This window comes from Folsomia candida, unplaced genomic scaffold (genome assembly GCF_002217175.1).
Source record: "Folsomia candida strain VU population unplaced genomic scaffold, ASM221717v1 Fcan01_Sc004, whole genome shotgun sequence".
Lineage (NCBI taxonomy): Eukaryota > Metazoa > Arthropoda > Collembola > Entomobryomorpha > Isotomidae > Folsomia > Folsomia candida.
The window spans coordinates 6,192,735-6,218,841 of record NW_019091196.1 but is presented as its reverse complement, the minus strand read 5'-3'; the positions used below and the strand labels follow the sequence as shown (position 1 = coordinate 6,218,841).

The 26,107-nt window shown below is 36.6% G+C and overlaps 1 protein-coding gene across 1 annotated transcript; it reads right to left on the bottom strand.

Annotated features, from left to right (window-relative positions):
• Positions 1 to 448: 448 nt before the first annotated feature.
• Positions 449 to 25,740, bottom strand: LOC110848219 (disintegrin and metalloproteinase domain-containing protein 10). The gene is made up of 17 exons (XM_022095379.2): positions 25,163 to 25,740; positions 21,929 to 22,962; positions 5,336 to 5,614; positions 5,115 to 5,272; positions 4,664 to 5,053; positions 4,105 to 4,254; positions 3,839 to 4,037; positions 3,577 to 3,761; positions 3,414 to 3,506; positions 3,264 to 3,348; positions 2,846 to 3,195; positions 2,559 to 2,777; positions 2,370 to 2,486; positions 2,182 to 2,300; positions 2,068 to 2,113; positions 1,798 to 1,993; positions 449 to 1,713 (listed from the first exon to the last, which is right to left on the bottom strand). Exons 2-17 carry the CDS (start codon positions 21,996 to 21,998, stop codon positions 1,628 to 1,630), a joined length of 2,742 nt encoding a protein of 913 aa, XP_021951071.1. The 5' UTR covers positions 21,999 to 22,962; positions 25,163 to 25,740; the 3' UTR covers positions 449 to 1,627.
• Between the last annotated feature and the right edge of the window lie 367 nt (positions 25,741 to 26,107).

Sequence of the window (26,107 nt, the reverse complement as noted above, 5' to 3'; positions counted from 1 at the left end):
ATGTATAAATAATTATGGGGAATACAGGCCAATGCTTTTTGTCACATAAAATTATTGTTTCACCCCAAAAAAACACATTTATTTCCCCTTTTTTGAACTTTAGCAGCGAAAAAGTTGATTTTAAAAACTTTTTTCAATTGGCAGTTCTTTCTCTCCCCTTGAGTGATTTTATAAAAATACTTTCACTTTTTGACCAAGATTGCATGCATGACCCCCCAAGAATAGCAATTGCTGTTTCGCTGTCGGTTCTGGGAAAACTCTCTTGTGGTGGGGCTCTGTATCTATCTATCTCGTTGCCACACGATGAGCCATGTTACTTTGTTAGGGAGGATATATCTCTGGTCGTGTGTCTCGTTATATTGTATGCCATGGAATCTATATAGTGTTCCAGAGGGGAGTGCGTCCATGATCGATGATATCTCAATAAAAATCACGCGGTGCAAATAAGTACAATTCTTATATCATTCTTATTTTATTATTATCAAGTGTTTGTGGTTGAGTTGACCTGAATATTTTAGAGAATACAGCAACAACAGCGAACATAAAATCATTATTATTGAATATGCATTATTACTGATAAAAACAAGACTAGATGAATCAAGGACTTTACACAAAATCGTATAAATATAAGTTTACATAATTGTGATGAAGATGACACGATGTAATAAAAAAAAATTGCATTTTACGGTTCGTATAAAAAACCTCCAGAAACAAAAATCATGCGACGATACGGAATATTACGACATTAATTGTTGAGAAATACATATTTGCATTGGAGCAGGACTGATTTTAGGTAGATCGACCTGATGGAAAATTACGCTAAACCAAACCAACCAAATAACCTCATAATAATAATAAATATGGAAAAGGAGATCAAAACAAGGACATAATTAAGACAAATCCAACACCCACCCACTAAATTAGCTTAATGCAATTAATTAAACAACACATTTTTTAGGAAACCTTGCAATAATAATAAATTATAGTAATAATTACATTGGCAAGCATATTTAGTATTTAGATGATAAAACGTCTCGTACATAATTTGTCACGTTTTTTTTACTTTCCAAAAAACCATCATGCAAAAAAAAATTGCACTTTTTTTCCCTACTTCAGCTGACATTATTCAATAAATGTAGTGTTCGCTTTTCTTTGTATTTACTTAAGTGAGAATTTTTTGAGTTTTGTTCATTTTTGATGACTGAGCATTTGTGGAATGCGATTGATACTTAAAAAAATTCTTAATTTACGTAAATATTTAGTCTGGCTTTTTTTGGCATCCGCGGCGATTATCCAAAATTAAATTATGAACTAAAGTTATACATAATTAATTATACAAGTCGTTTGTTTCGAGATAAGTAGAAAACATTTTAGTAATAAGATGATCAACGTCACAGAAAAATTATGGCTTAAAATGCATTATGTATGGTTCGACGACGAACGGCCGGTGAGTGAATAATGAAGGACATTTACATTTACGGAGTCAGTTTTAATATGATGAGGATGATGAGGATGATAATATTAAAATATTATGTCTTCATAATACAGAGAGTCCACAAAATTTCGTCTCATTCATTCATTCATATCCTAATTTCTCTGAAGCATTATTGTAATTCATAATTATTCATCAGACGCGATGTTGCTGGTGTCTCGATGAGTCTTTGTGGTAAGCTCCTGCGTATGGATTTCCACTTTGTTGTGGTCGACCTCCTCCTGAAGAATGAAATTATTAGCATTTTTAGTCAGGGTGTTGACTCTGACTTTACAGGTATGCAAATAAATATGCAGGCAACGAACCTCTATTTCTATTGGGGCCTCTACCTTCACCAAAGCCGTGGGGTGGCAAACCACCACGGGGTGCACTTGGACCAGCAATTGCAGAGTAGGGGGGTGGGGCTCCGGATGGAGTTTGTTGAGATTGTTGAGACGAGGCAGCAGCCCCGTTGGGCACGTTGGGAATATTGGAATTTGCAGCACGGTATTGTGCATGGCGCTGTATTATGTAAAATAAAATTTGCTTATCTATTTATTTACTTATGTATCTACTTGATAAATATGTTAGCTTACGTGACGTCTAAGAGTACTAATGGGTCGCCTAAGAGTATCTCCGATACTGAAATTAGAGAAATGTAATGAAAAGTTTCTTTTAAATTTAATCAACCACCTTTCCCAGCTACTTACCGAATGTGAGGGGCTTTCTTTGGATTTGAGGATGGCGTATGAACGGCACAACACTTGATGAACATTCCCATTATGATTATGAATCCTACTCCCATCAATAATACGTAGTACCAGTTCTCCTAGAAAAATATGATTCATTTAATAAACACAAATATATATTGACTATTATTTAAATTAATCCCACTTACCGTAACCCACTGAGCAACATTTAATAAAGTTTCCTTATTGAAAAGCAAATTTTTTAATCTGGCCAACGGTCCTTCCGCATCCACGGCTCGACACTTGAGGAAAACATCACAATATCCCTGAAAAAGATATGTGCATGTTTAAAAATGTGCCATTTTTCTCATCCACGCCACAAATACTGTACTTCATACCTGGAAGTTATCGCATGGCGCACCAGGTCGCAAACTTAACCCGTCCGGCAAGCCGTCCAAATTTAGTTCTGATGTAGACCTACATCTCCCCATCTTATCGAGACATGCCAATTCGCAAAGTTTTCTTTTATCCGCATTTTTGTCACTGCTGGATAGAAAACATTCCTCCAAGTCATACTTGAGACAGATTGATCCTCTACACTCGCCTCCTTGGCAGACCTAAAAATAACACCACGCCGTTAATAAACACAATATTCAGCAACAATTAGCAAAGTATGTGTATCTACCTGAGTCCCATCATTGCACGGGGTCAGATTCGGACGAGGTTTAGGAACCGGACATTGTGCCGTTGTTCCGTTACAATACGACGTGTAGCTGCATTCCGTCTCCTGTTTGCAAAGCACTCTCGTCTGCTGGACGAAATGGCAAGACTGATCGCAACACGGCCCTTCACTCGGACTGCAGCGGAACAGGGGTTTCCTTTTGCACCCTTGCGCGTCGGGATTTTGCATGCGGTCCTTCTCACTAATCTGCCTGGGGTAGCAACACTGTTCTTCGCATTCTTCGTAGGTGAACCCACAATCACATTCTTCCCCCTCTTCGACAATCTTGTTCCCACAGAAGGTTCCATTTGTGGCTGGAATGATTCAATGCAAAATTTGAAACATGTAAAACATGTAAAAAAAAAATTAATATTTAACTCACCAATGAAACAGTTATGCTTTTTAGAGTCGTGAATTATAGCATCCAACACGGACGAAATATTTCGAACGGAACATTCCGAAAATTTCTGAAAAAAATGGAATGTTACAGTATTAATTATTACTCATAAAATCAGTCGGAGTTTAATCTAACCGAATTATTTGGACGATCGCCACTCGTCGCGGAAGCGAACATGATAAAATTTCCGTCTGTTCCACCAGGACGACATTTGTTGGGGTAATCATGCTATAAATTAATAAGTATCGATAAGTTTCCAACCCACAAGTAACTAATCTATAATAATCCTGAAAATTACCGGGGAGCCAAAATTGTGTCCAATTTCGTGCGCTAACGTGAGCTGCGATACTTTCGGAGGGACGCGACTATTATAGTTGACAAAGGTAATTATCCCCGTGTTCAAACTTCGCTTCGTGGACTGATACACACCTCCGATCGTTTCCGTGTACGTTTTATACTTTTCGCAAACACCGCCCGACGCTCCTATAAAAATTAGACGGTAAAAGTTACACTTTAAAAATTCATGAAACCTCGAATCACTTCGCAAATAAAAATCCTACCCGAAGCGGAAGCCACCCACGCCAGTCCGAGCGTACCCCCGGTGAAATCTCGGTAAGTGAAGACATACGCCAAACAAAATATTTCATGGTCGGAGAGAGAATGCAAATTTAAAAAGTTGCTGACGTCAATGTTCTCCATGCAGAAGAGGTTCTTTTCAGAGCCACGGTACTCCGGCCGGCACACTTTGTCCGTGTCGATCTAATGAGAAAAAAAAGTTATTTTTAACGCGTCCCAAGACAAAACCAATCATGATTAATTAAGTAACCTTAATACGCTGCACTTCGAATCGGATATTCTTATAGGTTTCTTTCCCATCGAAGAGAGTGTTTGAGTAGATGTGGTTCACGGCTTTGACGTGTTGCGCGATCAGGGAGAGGATTTCTTCGCGAATTTTGTTCTCATCCGTGGTTCGTTCCTTAATACAGTAATGTAAAGCATGTAAATTAATTCCCTACTAATAATGGAGGTTCCCCAAGGTATGCTCACAGATTTTTACCAAACTAGTGTCAATCGATCACAAAAATTAATGTGAACTTTGCAAATGACACGATCTAAGGATCTCGAATTTTCACCGGGGATATTTACATATAAAGAGAAGAAAACATGCCTTAAAATTGGCAAATTTTACACTTTGGAAATTTACTGCATGTTTTCTTCTCTTCGGATGCAAATATCTCTGCCAAACCTTCGCATTGGAAGATCGTGTCTCTTGCAAATTTCATATTTATTAAATTTATGATAGATTAACACAACTTTTACAAAATCTGTGAGCATACGCTGGGAGACCTCCATTATAAGATCTTCACCCAAAAATTATTATCTACCTGCTCCGCAATATGTTTCCACAACAAGGGGTCCGTCTGTATCGAGAGGGTGCACGTTGTCCTCGAATTAGCCGAATTAGACCTCGCCGCCCGCCTCCCTCTACCTCCACCTCCACCAGTATTGTTATTAAATTTGAGATTCGCCTCTCTTGAATACATCGAGTACGAGTGGTCATCTTGGTCCAGATAAAATATATCGTTGGAAATCAGCCGATCCGCGACCGGCAATCCTACCATTTTCTGGAATGGCTTAGATTTCGGATGTTTCAATTCTGGCATTCCTCCGTCCACCGCAGAGTTTTGTATTTCCGACATCCACTCCATCACTTCATCCGTAATCCCACAACCTTTCGCGTGACCGGTCCGATGGTGATGGTAGGGATCGTGAACCTGCGAAAAAAAAATTGCAAATTAATTCGCACATGACAAAAAAACAACCTTTTCAACACACCTCTCGATCCGTGTATATCACAGAATGAAGGCTTTCATTTGTACTGGGGAGAGTATATTTGTGAGATCGTTCCACGTAAAATGTTTCCTCCGGGGTGATAATCTTCCCATCGAAGACGCCGTCCCGTATCGAACCAAACGCGTGACTCTGCGCCACCCCTGCAAAAATATTCGCAAATTAGTAATTAATTGCACAAATAATTCATCCATCGATTCACTCACCATCCACATGGCCTGCATAAATGTGCGAGAATTCCCTCTCCTGCCCAGCTCCGTCCCCTTCGAGGTGCAAATTCGGGCTGAAGGAGGTCGTATCTCGTCTCAGTCTTAATCTAAAGTCTCGCTGGTGTGATTTAAAATTTATATGGACTTCCGGCTCCTCCTCGGCGCCCCAACCGTCCCCCGTCGCCCACCGCTTCACGCGCAAGTGCTTCTCGTGCACGGCGGCCGGATCGTAATCCAGCGTTTCGTAGTGGTGGATGTATTCATTCAGTCTTGATGCTGCAAAGAAAAGAAGAAAAAATCCGGGTTACAAAAATTACAATGCTTGTAATTACCATTAATTAACTAACGACCCATTTAAATTCTAGGCAGGAAGGAAGCCTCCTTTCTACATAACCCTGACCTCACCCTGAAAAAACGTGCAAACAATGCAAACCTCTCTCTAAATCTATCCGTCACCACGGTTCACTAATAACAGCAAAAACCCAGCCCAACCCATACTTATCAGCGAAGAATATCATTCTTACGTACAAGTTTTATTATCATTAACGTCCTAAAACAATCTCGTTACGAGAAAAGGATGTCTAAAAAGATAACAATTCTTGACAAGAAAATAAAAAGAAGCTCCACTTCTTTTTTTACAGAAATCGCTACATGAGTCCGACCACTTACTGTATGACCATCATTTATTTATTATCTAGGTAATGCAACCGCGTGCCTAATCCGATTCGAATTCAGGCAGCCTTGAGGTCCCAAAGGTAGCAAAATACTGGTTTTATACCACATAGATAAAATTGAAGAATGGTGTCTTCCTCCTGATTAAGAAATGACTGATGGATTATTACATAGTTTCATATTATTATTATTATTTAGATGCACCAGGTCCCGTTATTTACGTAATAGAATAAAATAACAAAGGTCTCTTTTACAAGAAATAATACAAGTTTTTTTTCTGATTTATGACGAGATTATCGCGATGTAGGCCAAAAGTAAGGAGACCTTCGTATTTTTTGCCTGATCCGACCAACCCCACGTCATTTCATTGCCATACCGCACCGCAAGCAAAAATTGATCAGAATTTCCAAATGAACCCTTTCCGACACGAATTTCGTTTCATTTCATTTCCCAACAAAAAGCATGGATTTTCCCGAATTTCCAAGGACTTCGTTTTAAAAAGCGTCGCGTTTTTCATGCCAGTCACGAACATCATGATAAACACACCGACTTTTTAAACAAGCTGCCGAATAGGATAATCAAGTCGACCCGGTGATGACTCCCATCCCACTTTTGCATTATGTACAACTGCATTTTAGACGAGTTATCGCGTTGCACTTTGCAGAGTCGAATTGCACTATTGCAAATCATACTTGTACATAAAATACGTCGAGACATGCAAACTTTCAATAACCAACATACAACATAACCCACAGCGATACGACACGTAAACCAAAACCGACACTAATCCCGTTACTTACGTGTATATTTACTTCTCGGGTGGTGAATAAAATAAAATAAAATCGCACCTCAACTACCCAAAGCCATTAGCTTTGAAAAATAAAATGCAACTGCTAACTGACTCCGGAATAATGTGCACGCTTAAAAATGAGGCGATTCAATGCAATTTAGGGTGCAGAGCAGCATGTCCCAAAAAATTTTCACACGCAGAATAAAACTATCAGACAAATTTAAGTCATACTTTTGTAAACTGTGCAAAAATTTTATGATTAGATTTTGGAAACTTTTTGCAATTGACTTTATGGGGTTGGTCACCACTCATTATTAATAGACAACCAACCAAGCGGCGGTAGCACATTAATGGCTAATTTCCGACAAAATCGTATTTATCGCCGTTGAATTTTTCTAAACTGGGTACAAATTTTATAAAAAGATTTCTCAAACTTTTTGCAAACTCAATTTTCCCTCAAGAATTTGCATCTGTGCAAACATTGCAAAAATCCGGTTATTTACCTCATCAAAATTATTACAATTGTGGCTTAAATGACAAAATCTATTTCAAAATTTCTAAGTGTGCCTTCTAACCTATGACTCACAACTACAACGGAGCAGGCAAACCCCATTCCCATTCCGGTTTCGTATCACATTTCTTTCTCTCTTTACATAAATGTTTAACTTGACCTACTCACACTTCACTTCACTTGGTCATCAAAATTGATTCACCTCTTTTTTCTTCTGCATTTACCGTCGTGTCATCAAAGTAAAAAGAAAATAGGGACGAAATCATCAAACAATTCGGTATGTATTTCATTCCTTTGGTTCGTGTGAGAATATATTTTCTCTCGCGTGTTGTAATCTGGATGCAATGATTTCAAATGGGCGTAAAGTAAGTAGATCTAGGATTTCATTACAGGCCGGGAACTTGGGTCTTGGAAACAGTGGCCCCGGAAATTTGAGGGGACAGAGGGACAATGTCCCCACGGTTGTTCGGTGTCCCCATCATCTCCCCATGTTATATAAACCCCTCTCTCCCCTCTATTCTACAATGTTAATGTCCCCACGGCTTCCGCGGCCCCTGTTTGGAAAAGTAAATCCGAGCGAGCCGTGTTTAATAGCTCGATGGGGATTTCACGTATTTATAGTGCATCGCTACTTTCTCTGCTGCTTTCTCCGCTCCTTTTTCGACGTCAATCCGCCGTCCAACTAAAACCGACCGACCAAACTGCCATGCCACAGAGACAAGGGCAGCCTCGTTCGTTCTTTCGTCCCCTGCTCTGGAGAAAGAGCCTGGAGATTCATTCATTCTTAAAGATGCAGATAGAGGATGAATCGTTTCCATCACTTTTACTTCTCCCCCTTCCTCCTCGGAGCAGAGAGAAGTGCTCCCCTTCCAGCCGGTTTTTTAGTGGGGACAGTGTTCTACAAGAGAATAAAACGCCTACAGACGACAAAAAGTGTACACATATTCGGTGTAATGCACAAAAATTCGATAAAATTCATACAAGCTTGATAAAATGTATGTAATGATTTTTACTCAAAGGATGACGCCGATACGAAAAATAACAAAATTTCAATAAAACTTTAAATACCTCAGGTTTTTAATATATGTTTTGGTTCCATCATACTTTAATTTCCAAGCTATCATATTTTTAATGCAATCTTTAAACCATTTAATACATCTATTTGAAACATTATAATTGCATGATTTAATTACTTTTGGCCAACTCTCTCCAAAAAATGCCACGTTAAAATTTTACCAGACTTTCACCCTGCACAAAATGCATTTCACCACCTCAATATTTCTGGGCAACCCTGTCACACAGCGGAAACCGGAAAAGTATGTAGACCCTTTCTCCCTTCCCGTTCTCATTGCTATCCAAAAAGTAGAGAAATATTTAAACTCGTAAGATTTGAATTTTATTCATATTACATGAGACAACCGGTCCTATACACAGTTTTAGGATGTCGTTTTTCTTCTCCTCCTCCTCTGTTCTTTAAAACAATAGGGAGAAGAAATGGGGAAAGATTATCTACATAGTTTTATCCTCCCCTGTTTGTCCTCAAATATTTATTTCTGACTCTTCTTCTCAGAATCCAATCCAAGAAAAAAAGGAGGAAAAAACGGCTACAAACAAAATTCACAACTCCAATTCTCCGAAAATATACCCACTCCGCTGGCTTTCCTGACATGGTGACGGATGGAGAAATGACATCAAATTGGCATTATACAAATCCTCCCTCCCCCCACTTTTCCTATCTCTCGTCTCCGCTCCATTTCACCCAGACCATATATGAGCGATTTTGTATATATACACGACTAGCCACTAGCCTATCTCACCAATGTTAATTCACCACCACCAATGCCTCTTCCCTGCTCGGTGTCTTACTAGTGCCAAGTGCACCTCTTTTGGGTCTTTTCTTCCCTGGGGACCAGACCCGTGGAAATAAAACTGGGTATCCATCATTCCATACGGATTGCTATTCCATGCACCCAGACGGACAAAAAAGGACAGGCCACCCATATTTCATCGGTAGTCAGCCCCCGCAAATAAAAAGATAACATATTCAGGTCGTGCGGACAGGATGTGACTGATTTTGATAGATTTTGACCCCTTAAGGACTCAATGATAAGTCAAAATAAGCATATTTTTAAGCATTGCTCCGCTCTGGGAATTTATTCTGAAAGACAAAATTGTAGGACAGGTCGTTCCCAATTTAAAAAAGATATATACTCCAGATTTTGACCCTTTTGAAGGAGGGGATCTCAAGTTTAAGAACCTTTAGAAAAATTGGAATTCATCGAAACTGGCTTAAAAAACTCAGCCCCATTCCATTAATCAACTCTCTAACGGCAAATTCGTCTTCCAGAATTTTAAAATAAGTTCCCAGAGCCGAGAAATGATTAAAAATATCCTGATTTTGACGATTATATTCCTACGTTAAAAATCGACCCCATCCCTCCTGTACGACACACCTCTACACACACGAAAATTGCCCTCGATCATTATACGAATCTAATAATCTCTCAAAATTCTACCCAACTTCTCCTTCTTTCATATTTGATTCTGGATTCATATTAACACAAAATTCGGTGTAAATTCACTCAAGGAATAAATTCGGAATAAATTGGACATCTGAGAGAGATCGCGTCACATTTGACAAAATTTCTTCCCGGAAATCATCATCACATTTATTTATACAAGTTCTACCAGCCTTTCCTCTCCTCTCAGAGCTGACATCGACCCTGTTTCCATACATTTCTCGGTGGACTAGTTGAATTAAGTGGGCACGTGTAATGTCAAAAACTGCAAGTGAAATGAACTCGCTCCATTAGGAGGGAAATTCCATAAAGATGAAACGACCCTCACATTACGTTACGTAACGTAATGTTCGCTTACAATTTCCTCCACGTTCTGTGTTCCATATTCTCGCTCGTCGTCTCAAGAACAAAAGCCTCGTCCTCTTCAACCAACATACAACAAACCATTAAATACATTTTCCTCAAAATCCGCCCACCACCACGTCGCCAAAGAACAAAACTAAAAGCCTCACTCGTCATCATCTCTGCACTGGAAATAATGTCGGGGTAAAATTGAAGACAGGTTGGTAACGATTTGTTACAAAAACGATAATATTTTTTTGAGTATACAAGTTGCTGGAGTCGATTTCTCATTTCGGATGGATGATATTGATAAACTAGGATTTAGTGGAGAATTATTTGTTGTCCACAAATTATTACCAAGCCGGTAGAATCACATATTATTTACATAATGAATTTTGAAATGTGTCGATTCCACGTCAGAATTAATTTTTCTTGAGAAAGTTGATAATAAAAAATTAAAACCAGATATGTTTTTGATTCCAGCAAAAAATTTTAACATTTCTGTAAAATTCCGTTAAAAATGGTGACGGAATTAACCATTTTGACTATTGCGACTCGTAATAGTCAAAATAGCTATATACAAAATAAGTTAAGTATTCCGACGAATATAAGCAAAATATAAATACTTAAATATAAGTGTATTTTTTTAATAAATCATTAGAACAAATTGGGAAGATTTGGAAAGGTAATACAAATTTGCACGACATTTCAAAATTTTGAAACTATACACGCTGGGAATAAATTTCGTTCAAAATACGGCATGAGTCCGAATATTTTACTCATTTTTTCATAAATACTTGAACTATAACAAATCTATTTACAACCTTAAATTATCAAATTTCCAAGAAAAACCAATTCTGACGTGGAATCAGCACATTTCATAATTTAGCAATTATATAATTCTACAATACATAATTTGGGGGAAATAATTACCCAATTTATCACCCACCCCATTCTACCCCGCATTATTTAGCGTGCCCCTCCAACAAACTAACAAAACCCAGGAATCCCTCTTTGTTTGTTTGGAAAACTGAAATTGCTCTCTCGCTTTTTCGGTGCATTTCGTACAGAGAAAGCACCCGTGTCCTCGTCGGGAGGGAGAGAGAGGATGTCGAGTTTTAGTTGCTACGCTGTACTGAAAGTCACAGCTGAACGAGAAATGAGGTCAACTTTTCCTCCTCCAGGATTCAATTCAATTCAACAACGTTACGTTATCATCTTCTTGGTATTTCTTCTTCTGAGAAGAAGAAAATACAGAGAAATGCAGCAGTGGATCCAGTCCAAACTAAACTAAACTAAAAAGCTGACTCTGCCTGTTCGAGAAAGGTGCGGGTGAAAATAATAGACTAGAAACTAAACAATACCACGAGAAGAAGAAAACGGAGGCAGAATTCCATTTCCATTTCAACTAAAGGATTTCGTATTTTCGTATCTGCTCTACTTTTCTGAGGAGAACACACAATCCAAATCCTTACATTTACTTATGTAACATTTGCATCTAAATGTGACACACGTTTTTTTTCTTGAAGTCAAACAAACCAAGAAAAGTTTTTTTGAGAGGGAAAAGAACTTTGCGATTTATTTTATGCAGGACTTTTCTTTTCATCGGAACGAATTCCGAGGTTAAAAAGACAGACGGGACGGGACAGCGGGCAATTATTTTTATTCAACTATTTACTGGAAGTAAATCCTGCTTTAGGAAATAAATAAACAAGTAAATTGTCCACGTCGGCTGTAATTCCATTCACAATTTTGTTTATTTACTTACATAACCAAACCACACGGCACCCCACACCTGGTGCCAGCAAATAAGAGAAATTTAATTGCGCTCCTTGTCTTGTCTTCCACCACAATTAAGAATAACTGCTCTGCATTTATTTGTGACATTATGCGCAATTTGCCTAATTATTATATATTACATAGAGTAGTTACTTGTCACAATAATACGGAGAATAGAATAATAATGAAAATGAAAATGCGAGTCTTGTTTTATTTAATAGCTTGAGTAGTGAGGAGACGCATTGTTCTACGTAAAAGGAGTCTACATTTTCGTTCCTGGTGGCTAATTTACACTACTTTTTTATGACGAGATCCAAGCTTAAACGAATCACGGAAGCAGCAACATCAACATTATTCTTCTTAATTGTTAATTGAATTTGTAAAGATCACAACATGTTTGCAGGCTTAAAAAAATCTCAGAAAGACAAAAAAAGTGCACGGTATTATAATAATAATACTGTCAATCTCTCAACGACATTTTCTACGACATCGACATCACCAATTTTGCAGGGATGCGATTTTTTTCACCTTTACTTTACAAAACCAAGACCTTAACTTCACTCTCTCACAGTGAAATAAATCGCTATTCTATTGCTCAACACAAATTCTTACGCTTTTTTTTCTAGACCTTTACGCTTACATAGGAATTAAATATTTTATTCTATTCTATGCGCACAATTTGCTCTAAAAGTTTATCAAACTTCTTTTTGTCCTTGTTCAGTCAGCGGATTTACTCACTTTTAAGTTACTACATACGTAAAGCTTTGATTAACCATGACTAATCTTTCCGTGCAATAAAAATAAATCATAAATATGTATTCTACACAAATTGCACAGATTTTTTTTACATTGCAAAAATTAGTGTACAAATTGCTCCCTGTCATGCCACGCAGCGATATCGGAGGAATTCTTACTTCACTTTAAACTCAGTATTAAATTTAGCAAAGTAAATAATAAGTAAATAGACCTTGTAAACCACTAAAGATAGAGAAAAAAATCACTATAATCAACAGCACCCCAACAATCAATCACTTCTGGTTTTGCATCGCATTATTACAATCTCGCCGTAAAAAATGCACTGTGCAGAAATATTTTGCATGCATACAAATTACAATCCAGCCGAGATGCAGATTGCAAAAATTACCAATATTTAATACGCGACAAACGTGCCGAGACTTGTGGTGATTTTGGTTTTAGTGGCACGGCATGAATTGAATAATAATGTCAAACTCGAACGAAGGCTATATGCATTTCGTACAGACAGATAATTACTCCACCAGATTTTGCCGTACAAAAAAAGAGACGATATTTTTTGTCCCTTATCTTAAATTACAAACTAGTCTTTCAATCCTTTATTATCAGTGTGACTTATGTATGATGATGATGATGACGATGCGAGTTTGCTAAATAAATGACCATCCATTTACACATTAGTGGGGAGGGACATTTTAAGTATCAGTGGCCGCGGACAATGTCCCCACGGTTGTTCGATGTCCCCATCATCTGCCCATGTTATATAAACCCCTCCCTCCCCTATCCTGCAATGTTAATGTCCCCAAATGTCCCCACGGCTTCCGCAGCCACTGTGACTGAAGGCTACCTCTAACAAAATACGTATGTAACAAAGAGATTTATTTTAGCGACATGAATGAATAAAAAAACGTCTTGATTAGTAGACAGAAATTACGAATACTGCACGATTAACGTCACCCCACGTCTGTCACTGGGAGTAAAATAACATATAAATCTATTAAAGTAAAGCTCTGATTAACACATCGATTCGCCACGGTATCAAAAAGAAAAGGGTGAAAAATCCCATACCACCAACCAGCTTGGTTTCATTTCTTTCGAGTAAACTATTTAAATCGTGCCAAATTCCTCGACATTGACAATTAAATTATTTCGACTCTCCTCGACCAGATGAGAAAGTTGGCGAAATTAAATTGAAATCAATTGCGGAACAGTGTCCAATCATTTCAGTTTCGTAATTGAATTTGACCCAAGGAAGGAAAAATTAGGGATACGGATGAGATGACGGATGGGGGAGATTTTTCGTATTATTAATTTCGCAGAAGGAAAGATTTGATATTTTGATAAATTAATATTCTGAGAAAACAAATTTCAGAAATTTTACATACTTATAACAAATTTGTAAAACAGATCAAGTTGTTCGCAATTCAGACCACACCCATATTTTTGGAATCTAAATCTAAATATTTATGTAATTATTCACCCAAAGTACTTCTTCTTCTCTTAATGGCGTTTAATACTCGCAAAATTTTAAATTTTTGAAATCGCACATTTTCTTGACACGTGTATAACTGAAAATCCCCCAAAAAATATTGGGTTCAATTTCCAAATTATTTAACCACCATTTTTGACGTGAGTTCCCCTTCTCTCCATTAAATCGAATTTATTTATGATCATGATGAGTGCTGTATTTTGATCTCCAAATTAATCACGTACCCGTCCATATCTCACTCACCGCGGCGATGTTTTCATTTCATTTTGAAAGTGGTCTGGTCTGGTAATGATAATAACAAAACCTAAATAAATTGTTTGCAACGACCGTAAAAATAATTTAATGGCGAGACAGGCGAATTTTTTATGACGTGTATCGCGTTACACATTCTCTCCCACCACCGCCTTGCTAAATACTATTAATAAAAATATTATTACTGAATGCTACTGAATGAAATACAGAACAGATTTCCATTTCGATCCCTGCAACACAACAATCGCAACGTCAACTCAATCTGATCAGACTGCAATTCAATTGTTCATTGTGACGACGACGTCGTGTCAATTTGTGACTAATTCATGAAAAATGTGACATTTCTTGGTGTCAGCGATTGTTTGTTTGGTCAGGAAATGAATAGAATTAAAGTGACCACAGGTTTGAATATTAATTTAATACGTGGAAAAAAATGTGGGTATTTTTCAAATTATTTCTGAAATTTCGTCCTCCTTGATTTTGATTGTTTTTAAATCATCCCAATTTAAACATAATTTTGAAGTGAAAAAATGTGAATATTTTTCAAATTATTCCTGAAATTTCGTCTGCCTTGATTAAATCAAGTTGTTTTTGACTGTCTTTGAACCATTCTAATTTCAAGACAATTTTGAATATAATAATTTAATACGTAAAAAATGTAAATGTTTCTGAAATTTAGTCCTCCTTAATTTTAACTTTAACTATCTTTTTAAATCATCCCAATTTCTACACAATTTTGAATAGGCTCATTTAATACCTACAAAAAATGTCCATATTTTTCAAATTATTCCTGAAATTTCCTGTACACTCCTTGATTTTGACTTTATTTAAACCATCCCAACTTCAAAACTAGGTTTGCCTCCCCTTTACTATTTCTGTACCAACCAGTAGCGAATACATGATTAGCTAGTTTAATAACGGTTTTTTATTTAGTAGTGCATCCTGTATTTGTTTTACTGCCCACACAGGTTGACAATTTCTGACTTTATTTACATCGCCAACCTACAATTACATGTACCCCCTAATTTTTTTTAGCCGTGAGTGAATGTGACTTCCATCCTGTCTGATTTCATCATCACGCATAAAAAAACCGAACGGTGACACTGCACTTTTCTTTTATTTAGAAAAATTCCCATTGTTAACGTGATATTGCTGCACGTTTAACTACATCGAAATTCCAAAATTTCTCTCCGTTTTTTTTATCACGCTATAAATTCTAAATGACGAAGAACAAACCATAACGAAATTTGTGGTATAAACTTTTTAACTTAACGGGTGTTGCAGTTGCAGTTGCAGTTGCAGACAAAAATGCATAGGTATCGGAAGAAAACGGCACTAAAAACTAGCTGACAATGGAGGTCGCCCAGCGTATGCTGGCAGATTTTGGCGAAAATAGAGTCAATCGATTGCAAATTTAATGAGTATGAAATTTGCACTAGGCACTATTTGCAAATGAGCAGGTTTTGCAGAGATATTTGCATCTGAAGAGGAGAAAACGCGCCAGAAAGTCGATAAATTTTAGGCTTTCAAAATTTACTGTGCATTTTCTCCTCTTCGGATGCAAATATCTCTGCTAAACATGCTCATTGGCAGGTCGTATCTTTTGCAAATTTTGTATTAATAAAATTTGTGATCGATTGATTCTATTTTCGCCAAAATCTGCGAGCATTCGCTGGAAGACCTCTATTGTAAATTGTAAGTGGAAAATAACGTCACACAATTTTTTATCCTGTACAAAACTGAATTACCAATTAAATAAATCCATCCTTTAAAAAAAGTTTGGTAATTTGTCACCACTTAAAAAAGATCATCATCACTCTTCATCTTCAAAAGTCTTTCGACAAGAAAAAATACCCCAACAAAAGGACCCTGCACAATTGACAACCGCAAACTTAACTGCATTACGCAACCCATATTTCCATTCCACCACCTAAATATTTAGCTATTTAGTAAATACCTCTCTTCACAAAATAATGGACAATATTTACACATAAGTAGCACACCCCCAAAAAAAGAGTGAATAATATTTGGTTACAAAACACAAATTAATTTCCGACCCATCCATCCCAGTCATTCACAACAAAGAAAGAGAAAAAACACGTCTTTCTTTTCTTCCCTTAATGATGGGTAAGTAAGTAGATAAGTAACGCGTGTAGCGTGTAGTTATCGGTAGATAATCGCATTTAATGAGAATTTCTATACCGAGAAGAAAAAAAAATGAGGGAGACATTAAATCGATCAGGCCAATAATATTTTTGATTATCTACTATTTTTCCGCATATGGTGCTGCTTGCTTTCACTCAGTGGCCGCGGAAGCGTGGGGACAATGTCCCCACGATTATTCGGTGTCCCCATCATACCCCCATGTTATATAAACCCCTCCCTTCCCCTATCCTACAATGTTAATGCCCCCCGATGTCCCCACGGCTTCCGCGGCGCCTGCTTTCACTAACCAACCACTCGACCAAATTAAACCGAGTGTGACGAAAAACTGCTTCCTTCTGAACGACGATCGACCAACCACTAATAAATAATAATCGCGAAAATTGCTAAAAATACCATACTTTTTTTAAAACTTGGGGCATGCATGCCAATTTATGTGCTAAATATGTATAAAGGTTGCATTGCATTTGCAAGGCAATTTTCTTCAGTTGACTCACCTTCGAACGAAAGAAGGAGCAACCAAACCACCGCAAAACTAAAGTGACTTTGAGAGCAATTTAGTTGAAGAAAAAAAATCTGCACAATGATATTTTATTTTACAAAGTCTGGCTAGTTCTCGTCCCTAGAGACGAAGTTTAACCGAGGCGAATTTTATGCTACCTCGTAATACAGAATACGTACATGCTAATATTTCGACCAGACCAGACTATTATGTATGTACAACTTGCAACTTACTTTATTTAGCGAGTAATGTAAAGTGCAATTTTTTTTAGAGAGCAATGCCATCACTTCTCTCTCGTTAGTCTGCCCTGCCGACCATATATTTAACAACGAAGAGCAATCATCTCGTTGTTGAGGAATAAAAGTAAAGTACGTGATTACGTAGGAAGGCTTTTCTTTTCCTGTAAAAATGTGTGTGCGATGTTTCGTTCAGTTCGTCAAAAGTCAGATAGAGAGGGAGGGAAATAAAGTAGTGAAATGATATGCAATTGTGGTATCAGGAAAGAAAAAGGATGAAATTTCCAGGAAAAAATATAGTAGAGATCAGAAATTTATAAGGAATACGGAGCGTAAATCAAGTTAAAAATGTATCGTAAAGAGATGGATGGCGGGTACAAATTTTGCAAATTTTGCAAACTTTACACAGTTTACAAATACATAAAATTCATAGCATTTTGTAGGAAATTGTGCATTTTCTTCTCTGAAATTTAATTGCGCTGTTTACGCCCAATTTATTTTTGTTGCTGATTGCAGAAAGACAGACAATTTTAACAAAATCTTTTTACGAATTTTGAATATAAATTTATCGAAAAAATCACTTTCGGCATCAAGTCAACACATTTTTCATTTCTTAAATTTCAAACGCAATTTTACACATAAAACTATCATAATTTACAAACACCCGAGTGAATTGATCTTATTTTTGAACGGGGTGAAGTAAACCAAGTTAAGAAAATAATGACCTAATAACTTTGCAAAAATATTGCAAAAAATCGTATTTTCTGCGCATGCATTAATACCACCCAAATTTGTCTATGTATGTATTCTTCTTCTCTATTTATTATGTCACCCTTCTTGCGATATTACTCTGTTATGTAGCGAATACATACATATGTATGTAACCATTCAAAACAATGTGGAAACCAGTTTGGCCATCAAAACCGTCGTCGACATCATCATGCATCCTGCTATCTCTACTACTCTACATAATTAAACTGGTCAAATGCGTTGTTTTGTTACCCAGAAAGAAACAAAGTATTATGCATGCCAATTCAGCCAAACTACTTTAATTGCAGTTCAATTCACGCTATTATTACGCAAGGAGAGTTGTTCGTGTATGGTATCTAAATACGACTCGGTTTGTGACTGTGTAAATAACTGAGGAAATAATGCAGGCAGGATCAATACATCAGGGAAAATACACTCTAAATAATTATGTGGTAATAATTTTTTACCGGGGTGGTATTTAGTAAATGTAAGTTTCCAGGAAATTATGTAACAGGTTTCGTGACAAACTATAATTCTCGGGTGATAATTTCGTAACAAATTTATTTGGAAAGTAGAAAGTAGGAGTGGGAACTTATCCTTAGTTGGTAATTTGGTAATAGTGGGAACAGATTTGGTAGCTTGGTAATAGTGGTAAAATAGATTTGGAAGTTTGGTAATAGTGGTTGGTAACAAATTTGGTAATACTGGTAACGCATTTCTGGTAAAAATTACAACCACTTTGGTAACAGATCATGCTCAACACCCGTCTAAGTAAAATCGTCACCAAACGGTAGCACTCATCTACACAAAATTAAAACATGTCACCATACCGTGTTACCAAATCGGTAAAAACTCAGCTACCAAACACTTGGTAACAACTTTACTGAATCATTTAGAGTGTCCCCTACCATACTTTTCCCCTCTCACCCTCACTCCCTTATTGCGTAACCTGCATCCTGTTACGAATACAAAGCACACTTCATTAAGGTTTAAAGTGAGAGGGCGAAATTTAATTAGACTTTATCCAGCGCCATCGTTTACATACATGCGCTATTTTTGTACGAATTATATTCGTGAAGGGCATTCAAATGGGTCATCAACACGAATAAACGACCATTATCTTCTTTAAGGACAACTATATCCATCCAGACGTACAATCAACCATGTAATCGTGAAATGCATGCAATTTTACTTCTTTTGTAATACGTCCAGTGAGAAAAAAAAATCATTTAAAATTCGGGGAATTTCACAATTTTGGCTGACTCATCCTCACCGGGTTTGCCTGCATGAGACTTTTTATCGCATTCTTTTCTTCTCTTGAGGGAGTAGGTAGTCTTAAATTAATTACGTTGTTTCTTCTACATGCCGATGATACGTAGTAGTATTAATTTGGAACGAAAAGAAGAACAAGTTTTGGTCACAAGAAGTACCTGAAAAATATTTCTTGGAACACATTAAATAACAAACAAAGGAAAAATCATCTTTTCAAATTTTCGTAATAAAATTTTATCAGTACATGATACATATTTAAATTTATTTCTATTAATTTACTGAAAAGGTTAAACGTCATTGCCAAGAAATGGAAATATTTTCGTATAACTTATAAAAGTTAGGTTTCTCCGCTCATTGTTGGGAATATAGAAAAGGTTACGCTGTATTTGCTTTTTAATACAATTTTTGCGATAACTTTGCAATATATTATGTAAAAAATTCTACCCTCAATACATGATACACACAGAATAAATATTTCTACATGATAAAATCAGCGGTAGTGTTCTCTACCACCGCAAACTTTTCATAAAAAATTACATTTCTATTAATTAACTGAAAAGGTACGACGTCATTCCCGAAAAAATCAAATATTTTCTCACTAAATAAAAAAAGTTAGGTTGTAGGTTGCAGCTTGAGTGAGAAACATAACGCAATATTTACTTTTTGCATAGAATTTTTGCATACAAAAATTTAAAATAAATTATGCAGAAAAAATCCGTATTAAATCCTACCCTCAATACATGACACGCCCGGAATATATAGTTTTCTACACAATAAAAACAGCGGTAGTGAGTGTTCTCTACCACCGCAAACTTTTCATAAAAAATTATATTTCTGAATAGGCTCGACGTCATTCTCGAAAAATTCAAATATTTTCCCAACCAATAAAAAATAGGTTCTTTGGAATACGAAAAATTACACGAAAAATTAAGTGTTTACTTTTTGCATACAAAAATCTGCAATAAATTCTGCAAAAACAAAAGATCCGTACCCTCAATAACGACACACGCAGAAAATAAATAGCCCTACATAATAAAAACAGCCACCGCAAACTTTCCATAAAAAATTACATAATCACTTTCCCTCCCATAAAAGTAACAACTAGACACAAAAAACTGTCGCCTCGTTCTCCTTACTAATTTTTATGTCGTAAAAAAACAGCGACACAAAACTAAACTCTGTTCAAATTCAAACCAGGCCTGTTCATGCGTTACACTATTCCTGCATGCCTCGAATAAAATATTTGCTACATAAATGTGAGTGAACCACGTAAACGTAACATTTAAAAGAGAACGATCTCAATTTTCAAACTTTTTTCCCCTTAAAAATATGAAAGTTAAGTCATGTAAAACCAACGTAACGAGATGACTGATTTAAAATGTCATCCATCCATCTCAATCCGCATCCCGATTCACACGGTTCGAGCCAAAAAATAAGCACAACCATGCAACCAGCCAAGATGATATTTATCCGTTCCTTCAAGCTGAAAATTTACACAAACTTTTCTAACACGAAAAAAAGTTCATACGATTTTCCTAAAATTTGTTCCTAGTAAAAGGCCAAACTTTTTTTCTACCCGTTAGCACAGACATATCCAAAATACCATCTTAGGAAAATTATTAACATGACAACTCTCTCTCCACCAGAAAGTCAAGGAGGAGATGATGTTCCATCATTACGAACAGGAGGAGGCTGAGAATAAATAAAGTAATATAATCAACCCCCACTAACCAACCAAACCAAACCACCAAGGAAGACGAGATGAGATTGAGATTTGTGCCATATTTTCGTCTTCCTCTGGCTCTAACTGCTTGCTTCGTGTAATCTCATCCTCTCGTCGATGCGATCCTCCCATCGCTCGGCTTAATTCCTTCCGCTAAACTAAACCCTTCCTCTTTCACTCCACTTGAGTATCTCTGAAGGGCCAAAAGACTGATACCAAATCTGCTCTGGAAATTAGATCTCACTTTCGGACAGGCCGAGCGGAAAGGATGGCGTCAAATTTGGCGGAGATTTCGCCCCCAGAAAAAATTGCCAATCTATACATGGAGCCCCTCCCTTCGAGCCTTCCGTGCAGAAATATTTCTCGTCGCAAAAAAAGGTGTGCAAAAATTTCTTCGGGCGCAAAAAAAATTGCCAATTTTTCTTTTTTAGATACCTCAACCTTTACGCACAGCCCTTCAGAGACCAACAGCCTACAATTTCTTCCTCGCAAATTGTAAATATACCAAAAAAACTACATCTCCACGTCGCCACCTCGTATCAAATCAAGCCCTCGATAAATAACATGCCTCTCTCTCTCATCTTTCCAAATAATCTGGCTTATCCTTCCCTTTTAGCTTTGCAGAGAGAAAAGTAGACTCGTATTAAGGAACATGACACATAATAATCTTCCATAATCTCTCTCTCTCCAAGACTTTTTTTCGTCTCTCGATCTCCTCCTCCATCCAACTCGATGAGAGAACATCAACTCTAATCATACATAAGTTTGGTACTTGATGAAAGGAAAAGTTTCTGGGACCAAGCAGTAATTTTGTGGAAATTTTATTTTTTTACTTACCTCCTTCAATGCAGGGGAAAAATACGAGCAGAAGTCGCACGAAGAGGACCCCTTTCTTGTTCTTGAACATTGTTCTTTCTTTTTTATTGTTCTTGGTGTAGGTAGATCAATCCGTCTTAAATTTGGTCACTTCACTTTATTTTTTCCCAAAAATCTTTCCCCCCAAAGAAGAATCAATACTCTGTCGATAATAATCCCATAGTCGAGAACGAGATAGATCTTTTACACTAGTTGAGATCAATAATATTACACGAGTAGATTTTCACTTAAGTTTGTCTACGTGTTAAGCACACACACCGTTTTCTGCTACTGAATATTCGTCCTCGTGAAGAAATGGAGCACTTTCTCTCCTGAACTTTCACCACTGCTGTCTTTTACACGAGACGGGACCACTTACTAGGAAAAAGTAAGTAAGTAAATAACCCTGCCACACACACACACGCCAAATAGCCAGCCAAGCCACGCACATCCATCCATCCACATCCAGCAGGAAAAGTAATCAATTTTCTTCTCAGATTCCAATTTTCTTGGTATTTCTAGACATTGATGGGCCTCACGTTACGTGTTACGTGCGACTATTGAGGACACGACGACGAGGACGACGACGACATGAACAATAATGCGATGATAAGAACAGACACACACTGAGAGAAGAGTATGTATGCGTAATGTAATCAATAAATACTAATAACGCTAATTAACTCGATACAACTATTGGCTAAATTGACTCCTTTAAGCTAACAAACTACGCAGAGAATATTCTGGCGACAAAATTTACTTGGTATTTACTTGGCAAAACGTAAGGTCAGATAACCACAAAATATATACGACAGACTTCCAGTTCAGTGTTTCACCACTACCATAAAACCATTTTTATTTACTTTTCTCTCCAAAAAAGCTACTTCCTGGTGTTTGATTTTTGTTGTTATCTTATCGTCTCGTCCCAATTCTGAAATGTGGACTGGACTGGACTGATGGGTGACTAAGGATGATGATGGTCTTCTTCAAATTTTGTACATATTTGTGCTTGACATCTGAAAAGTAAAGTAAACACAGAAAAGTTAGTCTCTTATCATCACTTAACGACATGCTCGTGACTCAATCGTTTGTCGACTCGGGTTATGTATCCCAATTAAACGAAAGATTACTTATATAAAGTCGGCTGACTTTTAATTTAACCTCACATCACAAAACTCGTCGTTGTCGTACTTTTGACTGACATGCGGCATAGTTAAAAGGGAAAAATTTAATGTTGTACGTACATCGTCAACGTCAAATGGTATATTTACCCTGACATTTTAGACTGATTTATGGTCCCGTTACGTACCCCCATTAAATAAATTTTTGAAAACGAAAATGACTCATTTTCTCCCATTTATTTATTTACAACTTCATTCACCCTCGGACGACGAATCGAATCCATTTATCATCACATTTTGTGTATCAGTTTCCATTTCCAGACGTGAAGTTATTTCACTTTCTTTCCCACAAAGAAGCAAAAAAATGATAGAAATAAACACCAAAATAAATAAAAGATATCACTTCGATCCGCTAACGATGGACTGAACTCCATAAAACGAGACTAACGACCAATAAAAGCCAATAAAAATGATTGACCAAACCGCCCGAGACAGGTAAGTAAATACCTTATCGAGTCCTGTTTACGTGTAATAATAGACCCGATAAATGGCCACTTTTTGCCAGAAAATCTATATATTTAGAACGGAAGTTCAATTCACCGAAAGAAAGAAATTGATAAATCACTCGGTTCTCTTCTCATTCTGATTCTCATCCTTCAAGATTCAAGATGAGAACGAATTGATGTGTGGCCGTGTGGGTGCGATAATCAATTATTATTAGAGAAGAAAATCTGATTTATTTCTCCCTCTCTGAGATATTTTTCGAATAATAATTTCCAAAATTGGACGTGAATCCGGTCGTTTATCATTTCATATTTAATAACAAATAATTTCTGAGTGTGACTAAAAATAAGGTTGATGGCATGGACTAGATTTTTTTCCATTTGCAATTCTATACCGTAAATAATCCTATAATGCGATTTATTTTATTTCCTTTACTTTACTTATATAACATTATTTTCTTTCTTGCACACGCAAAAATGCAAATATTTTGCTGATATGACTCACACGAAATATTTGCAGTCTGCCAATTTGTTATTTATTCGTTTCTAGCATTGTTTAATAATGCAACAAACCGCTGATTCATCGCCCTTCGTACGTAGATAAAACATGCAAGCAGAAACTACAGTTTTATCATTTATTTGGTGGTGGTTTGGCTTGCCAAGTTTGTGCTGCTGCTTGAAAATTGAACAGTTAAGTAGCATTTTATTTAAGCACATGCACATGCATTCAATTTATCTCTGCAGGAGGAGGAATACGTTTCTGTATGTATCCCTAAAATAGCAACAATCAACAATACACTGATTTTTTTAATGGTGAATCGCGAATAATGGACAATTTTATTTGTGCACATCCGTTCGAATTCATGACTAAATGTGCAAAAAGATAGACACACAGACAGATTATTTACATACCACTTGATGCCACTAAATTACACATCGTATCGTATAACGTATCAAAAAAATACACCAACTAAATACGTAAATCTGACTCTCGTATTATTATCCACGATCATCGCACTCGGCGAGGTTAATGTGATCACAAAAACACAATGCCAAAGACCAGCAAGGAAACAATGTAAAAAAAAGATAATATGCACACGTCATAGACAGCGGAACAAAAAAATTTACCTACGTTTACCTAAACGCACCCAAAATTGGCGAGCTTTATGGATGTATGTATATTAATAATAATAATAATTAATATAATAATGTAATGATAACCTTCCGGATTTCGTTTCATTTCCGCCCTCATCTAAATCTAAAAAGTGGGGAGTTTGTATTTACTATTTAAGTAGATAGTACTATAAATGATATAGAAATTATAAGTAAAATGTTCAAAATTTCAGTATCTTCCAGACAAAAAATGATAAACGGACAAAAAAGGGAGCTCCATTTAAAACCGTAATTTTATGCCATGTTTAACATGATCAATTAAAATTAAATTAAAATAAAGAGTGAGTCACAATTTATTGGATTTATGTAATAATTTAATAACAATTCAATGAAATGACCAAATTGAGAGGCGATTGGGTTCACATCTAACATTTTTTTGAAATTATATTATTTAATAAAATAAGTAAATGGCTTCAAACCTTCGCAATTTCCACTTTTCCCCGGTCCACGTTACACAAAATATTACAGTTTATCATCCGTAGTTGTCTTTCATATTATTTAATCCTTGATTTTTTAACGTTTAATTAAAATACACTCGCCCCTAAATTCTAACTTCACCATTAAAACTTATCAACTTCTCATCAAATCTTCCCGATAAATAACCAATCCACACTTTTTTAATTGTTAGTTAAAACCACCATACAAAAATCCAATCAGGTCACGAAAAACAAAATCCGTTTTCACCAAATTCTCTTCTTCACTCCATCCCATCCACCACGAAAAACTGCACTTTCTTTCTCCCCATCCAAAACAAAATTTAGGAAATCTTATCCAAAAAATTCCAATACTCCAAAAATTTATTTATTATTTTTCGTCAGCCGTCCACACACCAAAAACCAGGCTGTTATTTACATTTACAACCCAACAGCAGAGCGTTTATTTACCACCAGCAACATTTCATTCAGTGTGGCTCGGCCAACTTCGACTGACAAACTGAAACTAAAAAACTCAAAGTGAGACCAAAATTGACAACAAGAGTTCTTAACATTAGCCTTTGTTTTGCTTAGCAGCCACCAAACCTGGGCACCCTTTTTCAGGGATGGTAACCATTTTGTAAAAAATGCGAGGTTCTTCATATCATCGCGCCAACAAACCTTAGGATTTTTAAGAGACGCGAAACGGCCAACTTGGACGAGATGAAGGATACAAAAAAAGGGTTAAGAGTTGCATTTCCAACGGGATTTTGGTATTAAAGCAGAGAGATCGATTAAAGTCGAGGTGGTGGAAGTTGTGGGGAGAAATGTGTAGGGGCGCTAGCGGATGGATGTACATATTGAGAAGAGCTTTGTAAGAAATATGTTTCCATAAAAATTTTCGAAAATCGGTCTCGGAAATTTGGAATGTTGGTAGATGAATTTTGTTTT